The sequence below is a fragment of the Zonotrichia leucophrys genome, chromosome 26 (assembly GCF_028769735.1).
Source record: "Zonotrichia leucophrys gambelii isolate GWCS_2022_RI chromosome 26, RI_Zleu_2.0, whole genome shotgun sequence".
Taxonomy (NCBI): domain Eukaryota; kingdom Metazoa; phylum Chordata; class Aves; order Passeriformes; family Passerellidae; genus Zonotrichia; species Zonotrichia leucophrys.
The window spans coordinates 1,343,256-1,356,362 of record NC_088195.1 but is presented as its reverse complement, the minus strand read 5'-3'; the positions used below and the strand labels follow the sequence as shown (position 1 = coordinate 1,356,362).

The following is a 13,107-nucleotide window of genomic DNA, read 5'->3' as shown; positions in this document are numbered from 1 at the left end:
GTAATGTGCTAAGCCACAGCAAGCAGATCACATACAAATCCCTGGCCACGACCCAGCCTGACCATCAGGAGCTGCAGCCCCAAAAGGGGCAAAAGCCCCAGTCCCCCTGGGCCTCCACAGGGCTGTGCCACAGTACCCAAAACCCCCAGAGATAAACCAGGGTGAGGAATCCTCCCAGCGCCCTGCTGGGACAAGGGATGTTCTTTGCATCCCGTTCCTTCCAGAAACATATTTTTCTAATTTTCACCATGAGCTCGGTTGTATTCAAGCGTTTTGGGACAAGACAGCCAATGCTTCAGCCCGTGAAGCGACGGGCTCTGAGGCATCCAGCGCATTCAGCAATTGTGTGTGATTCATAAAGCCATATCGCATTCTTCCACCCTTGGCCTGCTGCTAACTTGTAAGAAATCTGGACCAAAAACTGCAACAAAATGGCTGCTATTCTCCAAGGGCTGCTCAGAGCCTCGTTACTCATCCCTTACTTGGGCAAAAATGACATTGAGTGCTCCTGGAGATGACAGCCTTAATTGAGTTCAATAGGAGTTTAGGCTGAGTAAGGCATGAGCAAACAAGTGTGCATTAGCCCATGAATAAAATCCTGATCCACAAATGTTTAGGAACACATGTAACCCTGAGCAGGGGAGGGCTGAGGGGGTCCCTGCTGCTCTGGCCTTGCCATTTGGGCAGGGGTCTGGCTGCAGCATCCAGCACAACTGATGGCGATGCTGGGATGAGCTTGTTCAGGAGTGCAAAGATTCAAGGCTGGCTCAGTGGTTTGTTTCCATTCTGCCTCTTAATTTTTATTTATTTTCTTCCTTCAGAAGTCCATAGTCCTTGTTTCTGCTATTTTTCTGTCCACTGGTGGGAACAGCAACTTCCTTTCTCAAATTATAATATAAAAGAGCTGCAAGCTGCAACGCCATAAATAATATTTTCTTATGGCCAGAACATCCAAGTCTAGGCAACACACCAAGAACAGCTACAACATTGTAAAACTCCAACACTTCTCCAGAATGGATTCACTAATTAAAAAATTACTCCTTTTAAAAAGCGGTTGAAAAATATTGGCTTTCCCATTGCTGCATCGAGAAGCCCATTCTGCAAAGCCACAGCTGAGCTCACCAGTCTGCCTTTCCCCCTAAAAAATGGTACCAAATAAATAGAAGGGGAGGGGGAGGGAAGAGAAGAACACCTCATGGCAATCACTTCTTTAATTAATTAATGTTTTGCCACTTCAGAGGTGGAGAGAGATCCCCAGGGCTGGGGCCAGGGCAGCTCGCTGGGAACCAAACATCTCCAGCAGTTCCATTGCTGGACAAGGAGTTTCCCAGTGCTGGTCTCCCCTCCCACAGCCCCCAGCATGTACCAGCCCTTCCCTCCTCAGGTGCTTTCCCAGTGGGGCTTTTGCCTCCTGGAACCCACAGAAATATCTGTCAGCCCCCCAAAGAGAGCAGGGCTCAGAGCTGGGTGCATGGAGCCCCCCAAATCCCCTCTGCAAAAGAGGGAGAAGCCAGTGGTTGAAGAGCCCCCATGTCCACCTTGCTGCTCAGCTCTGGACCAGCATCTTTGCACCCATCAGGACAGGATGGGGACGAACCACAGAGAGAGCCACCAGCGCTGCAGGGACACAAGTCCTGGCTGGGATGGGCTCAGCAGCGAGGTGGGGCCTTATTTTCTTCCTCCCCTTTGCCTTATAAGCACCTCTGCAAAAATAAAACATTTCCCAGGAGGTTCCCTTGAGGAGCTGACGACAGTCGCCTCTGGCCACTGGCCATGCTTGTGCCCCTGCACGGGCACTTTGTGGGGTTAAATCCACGCCTACAGCACCAGCCCAGAGCCAGCACCCCTAAAACAACCTCCGAACCCTCAAAATCCCACACTGCAGGGAAAACACCATCCCTGGGGATTGAGGAAACCCTTTCTCCAAGGAACACACACACTTTGGACTCAAGCACCATTGATAAGGCTCTTTCTTCTTCTTCTTTTTTTTTTTTTTTTTTATCTTTTCTTGCAGCGAGCATTCCTTTCACACCCACGCACACCCCGGCACCCTCAGCCATTGGCCTGCCGGCGCATCCGTCACACTTTCCGCCGGCCAGAGCAGATCCACATTTCAACTGCTTCCATCCCTCATCTCCTCTGGTGTTAACAGCCAGCGCAAACAAAGGGCCCGAACATCCATCGCCCCATTAAATTGTTTTCATTTGTTTCTTCTGCCACAGTTGGTTTGCGTTAGAGGGTTTGTAAAAGGGATTTGGGGTGGGCGGCTGATGCAGCGGCTGCTCTGGCTTTGGGTGACACTGCAAGGGACACCCAGGACAGGGATTCTGCTCTGCCACGGGTGGCAGGCCAGGGAAACCTGCAAGCAACAGTGGGCAAATGGAAAATGGAAAGTTTTTGGGTGAGGGGAGGGACAATCAACCCAGGGAGCAGCTGGGATAACAGCAGACAGAATGTGGGGAGCCCAAAGCCCTCTCTCTCACCCGGCTGCTTCTTTTCTCCTTGCACTGGAGGAAATGGGGACAAGCATTGCCTCAACCGTGAGCTGAGCTCGTCCCGATTTCAAACAGATGTTGGGCCTGTGGCTGGATTTGGGCAGAAAGCTCCTGCTTTCCCCACATTTGCTGGCCATACCTCGTCAGGGATGCTGGCCCCGAACTGCTGTGGCTGGTTCTGCCTTTAGCTCACAAAGTGTTCCCTGAGCTCAATGTCTGGGTGATGGATGATGTCCCACACGGGCTGGCTTGTCCCCAAGCTGTCCACCTCTGCCTGCCCCACCACGAGAATCATGAAGGCCAGATTCATGCAGCTGGGGAAGAGCTCCACTCCCATCTGCAAAGCCTCTGGGGCAGATGTTCACCAGTGGTCCAGCAGCTCATGGTGCCCCTGTCACTGTCATCTGTCCTCAGCTCCAGGCTCAGCCCACGGTGCTGTTGCGACACTGCCCGGAGAGGATGAGCATCCCTCTTGCACAACCACATCCATCTCATCCATCTGCTCCTCAGCCTTTCTGCCTCTCAGCTGCATTGATCTGGGGGCTCATATCACCCCCAGAAGGGGGGAACAACCCCTTTGTGTCCTGGGAAGGGAATCCCACATGGTTCTGGAGTCAGTGTGTGAGCTGAGCAGGTGAGACACAGCACCAGAGAGCTGAGGATGCCATCTCAGGGCTCCTTGGCACGTCCCCGTTTTTCTCACCACTGAATTAATCAGATTTGTTTGTGCAGCCAAATCCTCACCCCATAACTGGTGGAACTGGGGGCATGAGCTGCCCTGCTCCCTGTGAGCTGCTTTTGTTCAGCATCTCCCCATCAATGTGAGACAGGGGATGGCACCTTCTGCCCACCTCCTCTCATGAACAGAGAGCACCAGCTCTGGGGACACCTGGGGCACGTGAGGGGCACGGCAGAGCAAAGGGGCAGCGAGGGTTGAGGGCACGGGGAGCCCAGCAGGGCCCGTCTGGGTGCTGAGCGTGACTCAGCACCGCGCCACGCCTCGTGAGTCACTCACTGCTTCCTGGTGCACCCTGAGTTTTCTCTTCCAGGTCCCTCCTGGCAGCCCTGGCCCAGCTGGGCCACCTGCCAGCAATGCAAGCTCTGCCTCACGTGCCTGCCAGCCCTCCTCTGCTGGCACTGTCACCCCTCGGCACGTGCCCGCGTGCTGCCGGCGCCAGGCTGCTCCTCAGGGCCCCAAATCCCTAAAAAGCAAATTCTGGGCAGTGAGGTGAGACCCAGTGGGTACAAACACACCATGGGCACTAGCCATCCACTCACACCAGGGCAAAATGGGGCAAAAGAGGGGTTTTGTGCCCGGTGGGCAATGAGCTGGCATGGGGGGTTTAGCTGGGAGCTTAGGCAGAGCCCACCTGCATGTGGGCAGGGATGAGGAAACACAAAGTGAGGAGACCACCTACCCCCTTCTCACTGGGAGACTGAGCATAAACCTTTAGAAACAAACAAACAACCCCAAAACCAAACAAAAACAGACAAACAAAAAACCCAAAAGAAAAAATAAAAAAGCAGGGGAGAGGGCAGATGAGTTTCCAGGATCTGAGTCCAACAAAGGGATGAGACAGGGATTGCAGTCAGCCTCATCTGCTGAATATGAATTCACCTCCAGCCTGGCTCTGCCATCACCCCATCCCAGCAATTTGCCCCGAATTTACCCGGAGAGGCAGCGTGGCTGCAGCTGGGTGAGCATCCCACAGCACCCAGCGGGCACCAGGTGCCTCGAACCACCCCAGGAGGAGCCAGGGCTGCAGGAAGGTGGAAATTCAGGGAGCGGAGCAGGACAGGGATGCAGGAGCATCCTCGGGGCACTGGCAGCAGCCCCAGTGGCCCCGGTGACCCTGTGGTCCCAGCAGCCCTGGAGGTCCTGGTAGTCCCAGTGGCCCTGGTGGCCCTTGCAGCCCCAGTGGTCCCAGTGGTCCTGGTGGCCCCAGTGGCCCCAGTGGTCCCAGTGGTCCTGGTGGCCCCAGTGGCCCCAGTGGTCCCAGTGGTCCTGGTGGCCCCAGTGGTCCCAGTGCAGGTGCTACTCGCAGGCCAGCTTCCCGTCGAAGCTGGAGAGGGCGATGGCGAAGGCCTGCACGGCGCACAGGGGGTAGTTGTAGTCCATGGTGAAGGCGTCATCCGCCACACGCCCAAACTGCATCACGATGTAGTCAGCTGTGGGAGAGAGGGGAGAGCCGCCAGGCTGTCACCTGTGCACCCACCTGCCCACATGGCAGAGGCCCAAAGAAGCTGCCCACATACCCCCACCCAAACTCAGCCTGTGGCTCCTGTGCTGTGCTGCAGCACAGATCACCAAAAAGCATCACTTTCCCATGGCACCCTCTGGTGCCTCCAGCACCCCCTTTCCTGGGTGCCACAGCCCCCCAAGGGACAGGGACCCCACTCACTCCACCCCCCTGCCCGTGGGATGGCTGCTGCACGAGGGCGGGTGACAGGAAATCTGTAAAAATAACCAGGGGCCCTCAAGAGGCTTTTTCTGTCCCGTAACCCAACACCCCGGAGGCCAAGGGCTTCTGACTGCGCCGGACAGGTGACGAGCAGCCGCATCCAGGCAGAGCTGCTGCCGCCCCTCAGCTCAGGGACTGTCCCCGAGGCACAGGGCACCCCAGCAGCGTGTGCTGGGGACAATGCTCTGGGCTGGGTGGGTAATGGGGGCTCAGCACCCACAGGATCTGTCCCTGCCCTAAATCTGCCCGGCAGAGCCCCACACGCTGCCCCTGCCAGCGCCCAAGCTCCTGCAGGGAGCCCTGTCTGGCTTCATCCCAGCTCCAGCAAAGGCAGGCAGGACTCCAGAGCATGAAAAAACTGAATTTCAGCAAAAACAGTGGGTGCTGGGGCCAGCTCACGAGGCAGTGCTCCTCCACCCCATCCCCTGTCCCAGCTTACGGTCACTGCTGTGCACGATCTGGAAATTTTTGACGGAGGCGTGGGTGACACGGCCGTGGAAATTGAGGACGTAGGACTGGGTCTCATCGTTCCACACCGGGGCTTTGTTGTGCAGCTCGATCACGTTGTCCATGTTCCTGTTCTGCCATCGCATCAGGAGGCCGTCGTTATCCTGGGGAGGGGAGCAGAGTTGGGGGGACCCCTCCAGAGCCCTGCCACCTCCTGTGGCATCCTGGGGGATGCTCTGGAACAGGACCCAGCTGGAAATGGGATCAGAAAAACCCAGACACCATGTCTCCCACCTCCCAGGGACACCTGAAAGCCTCTCCATGCCCCAAGATGGGTAAAACCCAAAGTGGTGCCCAGCAAACCCAGCTCCCAAGGAGTTTCTCCCAGTCTAGCCCTGACTTACATTCCGGGGCCGGATGGGCACCCTCTCACAGTCAGCATTCATGCCAGGGATGATGACAGTCATCTTCCTGGGGCCTTTGAACCCTAAAACGTTGGTTTCCTGCAAGAGAAACCCTGTCCCTAAAACCAGGAACCACTGCAGGTTTCAGCCTCCCATGGGGGCTAAACGAGGGCTCGGAGGTGGCTCCAGCCCATCCCACACATCTGCAAGCCCCAGTGAAGGGGTGCAGGGTGGGAACCCCTCTCTCCCTGCCCAGGGGAGGTGGGAAGGGGCTCCTGTGGGGCTGCTCTTACGTAGACCACGGCCGAGAGCTCCTGCCGCACGTTGGACCAGTCGGCGTTGGCCCTGTCGGGGTTGGCGCCGTTGTCGAACACGGTGAACCTCGTTCCCATCAGGTTGGATCTGCAGCCAAGGGTGGGACGTGGCCGTGGCTCAGGTGATGCCACTGAGTCCCCTCTGCCCCCTCTGTGACCTCTCTCCAAGCACAGCCTTGGTTTTGGTTTGGCTGCAAACCCCTGGTGCAGCTCCCCACTAATCCTGACCTTCCCACTCTCCAGTGGTTTCCTTGGGTTCAAGGAACCCCCAAATCAGGGTGTGATAGGGTGCTGCCACCTCGGGGACCCCCAGCATTGCTGTGGGGCTGCTGGCAGGGCGGGCTGGGACTTGCCAGGTGCCTTTTCTAGCCATGACCTGTCTGCTGGGAGGAACCGGCCGAGCTTGTTTTCCCCTCTCAGCCCCCCACCACTCCTCAGGTCAGACACAGCAGGGGGAAATGCTGAATTAACCTCCTGTCTGCGCCAGCCATGGCTTGGGACAGCCTGTAAGCCGTGGAGTGGGGAGAGGGTGCTGCAGAAATGTGGTGCCACCAAGCTGGGGTGCCACCAAGCTGGGGTGCCACCAAGCTGGGGTGCCAGCTCCGCTCCTACCTCAGCTTCCCGATGAAGTTCTCTCCACCCCGCGACAGGTCGGTGGGGTCGATGGAGATGAGGTAGTTGGAGGTTTTGCTCTTCTTACGCTTTCTCCCAGCAAGGAGGAACACCTGGGTAGAGCAGTGTGGGAATGGGACATTGTGACTGCCATCGCCACTGCTGTCCCCAACAAGTCATTGCCATGACCTTGAGCAAGTCATGAAGATGATCCCCAAAATACTGCCTGCATTGCAGGGCAGGAGGGGCTGAGCCCAGCCCAGCTTTAGTGGCTCTCCAGCTGTGTCAGCTCACCCTCCCAGGCACAGGAGCTGCAGGAGAGGGGAGCAGCCCCATTCAGAACCCACCAGCACATGAGGATGCAGGCGAGCATCCCCCCAAACCCTGAGGGTGCTCTCTGGGATGGCTGCAGACCCCCAGGGGTCTCCATGCCCCCAGCCCAAATCACCTTTTTGTCATTGTCCAGGTGCAGGTAGTAGGTGGGGTAGAGCCCCCTGTCCATGCCCTTCTTGTCCCGTGTCACCCGGCACTTGACGGTGACGCCCTGCGGCGCCGGCTGCAGCACAAACTCCTCCAGGTTCTCCACCTCGATCACAGGGGACGGGGGCCTCTCCTCCTTCTGCTGCAGGGTGAGAGGGGATGGTGAGCCCAGAGACCTCTCCCTTCCTCCTCAGCTCATTGCTCCTTGCTATCCATCCCCCATGGCTCTGCAGCTGGTGGCTTTGGGGACACTCTGGTGGCTTTCACTGGAGGATGCTGCAAACCTCCTGATCTGCCCTGAGGGGTTGCCCATGGCCCTGAGGGGTCTTTTGTACCTTCTTTGATTTCTTTGCTTTCCCCTTCTTGTTGGAGTTTTTCTGCAGGGTCTCCGGGGTCTCCTCCTCGCTCTCATCCCCTTTGGGAGGAGCTGCTGGCAGGAACACATAGGGACACAGAAGGGAGAAGATCCTGACTCTGCTGAGCCCCAAAATCAAGCTCAGAACAGACCCATGCCAGCATCAATGATTGTAAACCCCTCTCCATGGCCAAGCTCCCTGCACCCCCAGAAGCCCCACCAGAACCCATCACCCACCAATGCCAAGCTCTCACCTTTCTTTTTGGATTTTTTCTCTTTTGGGGGGTCCCCACCAGTCTGAAAGAGGGATGCTGGGTTTTTCTTCTTCTCTGACCTAATGGGTTTGGTGCTGGAGTCGGAATCGTCCTCCTCATCACTGCTGGTGGCAGCTGTGAGGGACATGGGGGACATAAGGGGACATGGTCACAGAACACTGGGGGCTGTGGGCTCAGGGTGATGCCCCCTCCTCCTGCTCATCCTATACCTTTCTTCTTGCCTTTCTTCTCCTTCTTCACCTGGAACACGGACATTGGCTCCTTCTTGGCGCTTTTGGCAGATTTGGCTTTGCTCTCAGGGTCACTCTTGTCTTCTGCTGGGACAGAGGAGCTGGTGAGCAGCCAGCCAGGGGGATGGGAACGGGCAGTGATGGGGACAAGGAGGGGCTCCAGGATTGGAGCAGCAGAAAGGGCTGAGCAGGGGGGAGATTGCTTGGGGAGGGGGCAATGGCCCTGCAGCCCCCTGGGCCCCCCGGGACAGTGAAGGCACCTCCCAGGTCCCAGCAAGGACAGATCCCAGAGCTGGGCTCAAGCCATCCCTGGGCACTCACCCTTGGGCTTCAGCTTCTTCTCCCCCCCACCTGAGAGGGGCTCTTTGGGAACCTTCTTCTTGAGCTTTTTGGGCGGGTTTTTATTCTCCACCTCTTCTTCCTCTTCCTCATCATCCTCATCCTCTGCCGGCTCTGCCCAGAGGTGACAGCGGCATCAGCCAACACACTGGACAGACCTCCTGCTGTCCCCTGGGGTGATGGCCGGCGTCTGACCCTCCTGCTGTCCCCCCGGTGATGGTGTTGGGGGTCCTGCTGTCCCCCCGGTGATGGTGTTGGGGGTCCTGCTGTCCCCCCGGGGTCCGGCGGGGCTGGGGCTGTGTCCAGCTCCGGGCACCGCAGCCGCAGCCACAGCGCCCTCTCGCGGCCGCAGCCGAGCCGTGCCGATCCGAGCCGCTTTTCGCTCCCGTGGAGCGTCCGGGGAGTTCAGTGTCACCCACCCAGAGAGCGTGTCACCCCCTGTGCCCACCGTCCCCCTCCATCCCAACTCCCAGACCAGGGCAATGAGCGCAGCATCCCCGTTTGTCCCAGGTCCGTAGCTGGGTTTTAGGCAAAAAACTCTGCCGGGGATGGGCAGAACCCCCGCAGAAGCTCCAGCAGGAGCTCCAGCGGGCACTGGGAGCACCGACAGCGCTATCGGGACATGGTACAAAGGGACACGAAGGGACCCGAGCGAGTGCCTGCAGAGCTGGGTGTTGCCCCCGCACCTTGTGGCTTCTTGGAGCCCTTGGCCACCTGGGAGCGGGCAGCCAGGCTTTCTTTCTTCTTCCGAGGCTCCTTGGGGAATTTGGAGGAGGGGTCCTTGTCGCTCTCCTCCTCCCCCTTCTCCTCCTTCTTCTTCCTCACCTTCTTCACCCCTGCGCATTTGAAGAGATGCCCGTGATGGAGAGGGCCTCAGGTGCAGGGTGGGGCACCCCAATTCCCCCCATTTCCCCCATTTCTGTGGGGGATTTGTGCTCACCCTGTGCCGGGGCTGGAGCCTCCTCTGCAGCCTCATTCGGCTTCTTCAGCCTCGGCCGCCGTGGTTTGGCCTCGGGCTCCAGCCCGGGCTCCTGCCTCTTCTTCTTCAGCTTCTGCCCTCACGGACGGTGCTGCAGGGGTGGTGCCAGCCTTAAACTCCTTTTCCCTTTACAGGGAACCCCTGCTCAATCAGCACTGGGTTCCTTTCAGAAATACAGCCAGGCTTTCCCTTGGCCCAGCACTGGAGCAGGGACAGACACACTGACACCTTCCAAATGTGACTTACCATGGGCAGCCCCCCAAGGAAGGCAGAGGGAGGGAAACAGAAAGGTCTGTTAGCAGACAGACAGACAGACAGAACATCTGCCCTGGGACAGCCCTGGAGGTGAGGGAGGTGATGATGGTGCTGCTGTGCCAGCACAGAGGGACAAATCTCACTGTGGCCATGGGGACACTGGTGGCACTCTGGCACTGGTGGCCTCACTGGGCACCTGAGCTGGGCCAGGGGACACAGGGAGGGGCAGGCAGCCTGGGCTCTCACCTCCAGCAGCTCTCACACCCACCAGAGGCTCCTGTGGACCACAAGGAGGTCAGCAGGAGCAGGGAGGCAGGAGGATTAGGCACAGCACACCTAATCCTGGTGAGCTGTGGGCTATAAATAACCCAGATTTACCAAACACAGAGCATGTGGGTCAGCACCTGGCTCTGGGCAGGAGGTGTTTGGGGAGTGGGTGCCAGCTCAGGGCTCTCAGAAAGTGATCTCAGCAAATCCAGGTGCACTGAGCCTTCCACTGCCCAGCAGAGCATCTTCCCCCTGCAGGAAATCAGTCCTGCCCTGCTTCTCCCAGGGCAATGTGTGAAGGTGTTTTGCAAAAAGTGGGATCCTGATGGGTCCCTGTGATATCCCAGGGCTGTGAATTTGGGGAGGGGGAGCTGGGGGCTCCATGGTGGAGCTGGGAACTGGCTGCTTTCTTCCGTGTCATGAGCTCACACAGAAAATCTCCTTTGCACCCCCTAATCCCTTAAGAAGCTGCAGGGTGGGCAACCACTCCCTTACTTAACAAAGCCCTTCCAGGAGGAGCTGCTGATTAAAAATTAAATTGGGTGGGGGCTGAAATTGCTGCTGAGACCCTCCCAAGGCTGGGGGGCACCTGGGGGCTGCTCTGAAATGCAGGGAAGGGGGGGTCTGGTTTCAGGGTCACGGCCTGGGGAAAGTGAGTCACAGTTTACAGCTTAACTGAGGGGCTTAATTAAACTGTTATCTAAGAACCAGGAACCCTCTTGGGGTGCCTCAGAGTGATGGAGGGGGTTCAGAAGGATGCACAAAGAAGGGAGGGCTGTGGAATTGTCTCGACCCACCCGCTCTGGAGGGGGTTCCCAAAAATCTCGTGCCCTCACAGGCTGCAGCACCCCAATGGAGCAGCCCCAAATGGGCCTTGGGGTGGACTCTGGGGTTCTCTGATGTCCCCAGCCCTCAGGGACAGCCACGGCAGGGATGGTGGCACATGGGGTGGAGGGGAAGGATTTTTTCTCACCTGTTTGGGCTTGTGCTGCTGGGGGCTCCCTGGCTCCTCACTGGGGCTGTGGGGCACAGAAACCAAAAGGGTCAGGGCTTCCACAGACCCTGGGGGCACGGGATTGCCCCAGTTTTTGGTAAAGGGGGAAAGGTCAGTGTTTCATTTGGCTCCAGCAGCATTTCCCTGTCTCCACTGGGTCCAGCTTGCCTGACATCACCCTTCCTAACCAGGAGCACAGGACAGGCTCTGCCTTGGCCAGGGGGGACAGCAAGGAGCTAAATTTGGTGATCTCCATCTAAGAAACTTTTCCTCTCTGCAAATCAACGAGCATTATCCCACCAACCCCCAAAGAAACAACACCATGATGAAACTGCTCACTAAAGTGCACTGACATTGAAAACAGGAGAAAAGAAGGGAGGAGAGGGGAGTGTGCTGGGGGTGTCCAGTACATCACCCACCCAGTGGATCCCACCCCATATTATCCACCCAGCAGATCCCACCCTGCAAATCGCACCCCACAGATCCCACACTGCAGATCCACCCCAAATCCTGCTCTTCACTAACCAAGGAGACATTTCTGGGTGAAAAACAGATACCCAGGGATCCCACCCCGTGGATCCCACACTGTGGATCCCACCCTACATCACCTACCCAGCAGATCCCACCCCATGGATCCCACACTGTGGATCCCAAACCGCATCACCCACCCTGCCAATGGTACCCACAGATCCCACCCAGCAGATCCCACACTGCAGATTCCATCCCACAGATCCCACACTGTGGATCCCAAACCGCATCACCCACCCTGCAAATCGCACCCTACAGATCCCACACTGAAGATCCACTCTGTGGATCCCACCCTGCAAATCACACCCAGCAGATCCCACCCCACATCACCCACCCAGCACATCCCACCCAGTGGATCCCACCCACATATCCCACCCTACATCATCCACCCAGCGGATCCTGTAGATCCCACCCAGCAGATCCCACCCCACATCACCCACCCCTGTCCCAGCACCGACCTGTCGGCAGCCCAGACCTCCCGCAGGATCTCCGTTTGCAGCGGCATCGCTCCTGGCACGGCTCGGCACGGCCCGGTTCAGCCCAGCACGGCTCGGCTCGGTCCTGCCCTGCCCTGCAGCCCCTACCAGCCCAGGGCCACGGGGTCAGTGGCAGCCGCAGGAGCCAGAGCAGCCTCCCAGCATCGCCCCCGCAATCCCTGTGCCGGGAGGAGGAGAAGGGAAAGGAGGAAGAGCAGCCGGGGGAGGTGATTAACTTTATTTCTCCTGAAACTCGGTTAATAGGATTTTCTCAGGGGCTGGCAGCCAGCGAGAGCAGCTGGCAGGGAGTGATCGCAGGAATCTGCAGGAATGCAGGGGCTCAGCCAGACCCCAGAGCCTTTTGGGGTGCCCCTGGCTGGTTGGGGTCCCTGGCACAGCACAGCCAGTGGGCACAGGAGCGGCTGACCGTGTTTAGGGTTATCCTCCCTGGGTATCTTTGTTTCTCACCCAGAAATGCCTCCTGAATTTGGGCTGTTTTGTGTGAGCTGAGCATGGAGACCCCATTCAAGGGAAGGCAGCATCCCTGCTCTGGGCAGTGTAAGGTCCCTGTGCTGAGCCCTGCTGCGCCCTGACCCCTGCCCCACGTCCCGAGGTCTCTTTGGATGTGTTTCAGAATCTGCTCATGCCTCACCTCCTCATTACACCACTGAACTCTTGCTATTCCTCCTCAGAGGCCCCCAGGGGTGGTGTTGGGCTGCAAAGCCAGACAAGCCGAGTGTCCCCAGTGTCCCCAGTGTCCCCTTGGCCCTGCCCAGCCCACCACGGTCCCCCCAAACCCCCAGCCCGTGCTTGGTGCCACTAGATGGCATTTGAGCACTGCACACCCACCGGCACAGGGAGCTCCTTAATCCTCCTTACAAAACCCTCCTGGTTTCCCTTTCATCTCCAAACCTCATCACCCACACGAGTTCAATTTCTCTTCCAAGGGACAGAAAAGCGCCAAGGCAAAATAAACCAAAAATCTGGTTAAAAACGGGGAGCAAGCCCAAAAACTGCAAAGCAAGTTGGGTGGATTTTTCTTTTTTTTTTTTTCCTGTTGAGATTATTTCCTATGGAAAATGTGGCTTGGGCTGCCCCCAAAGGACTTTTTTGGGCTGTAAGAAAAAATGAAAAGCCAGAGGTCTCGCAGCAGCCTCCAGGGAGGGGCATCCCATGGTGGTAGAAAATTCCAGCT

At 57.8% G+C, this 13,107-nt stretch overlaps 1 protein-coding gene across 1 annotated transcript; it reads right to left on the bottom strand.

Moving 5' to 3' along the window:
- Nucleotides 1-263: 263 nt before the first annotated feature.
- On the bottom strand, nucleotides 264-9,458 carry TULP1 (TUB like protein 1). The gene is made up of 12 exons (XM_064733003.1): nucleotides 9,354-9,458; nucleotides 9,100-9,249; nucleotides 8,396-8,527; nucleotides 8,054-8,158; nucleotides 7,824-7,958; nucleotides 7,550-7,641; nucleotides 7,183-7,356; nucleotides 6,735-6,847; nucleotides 6,102-6,210; nucleotides 5,809-5,907; nucleotides 5,397-5,568; nucleotides 264-4,664 (listed from the first exon to the last, which is right to left on the bottom strand). Exons 4-12 carry the CDS (start codon nucleotides 8,097-8,099, stop codon nucleotides 4,531-4,533), a joined length of 1,074 nt encoding a protein of 357 aa, XP_064589073.1. The 5' UTR covers nucleotides 8,100-8,158; nucleotides 8,396-8,527; nucleotides 9,100-9,249; nucleotides 9,354-9,458; the 3' UTR covers nucleotides 264-4,530.
- Between the last annotated feature and the right edge of the window lie 3,649 nt (nucleotides 9,459-13,107).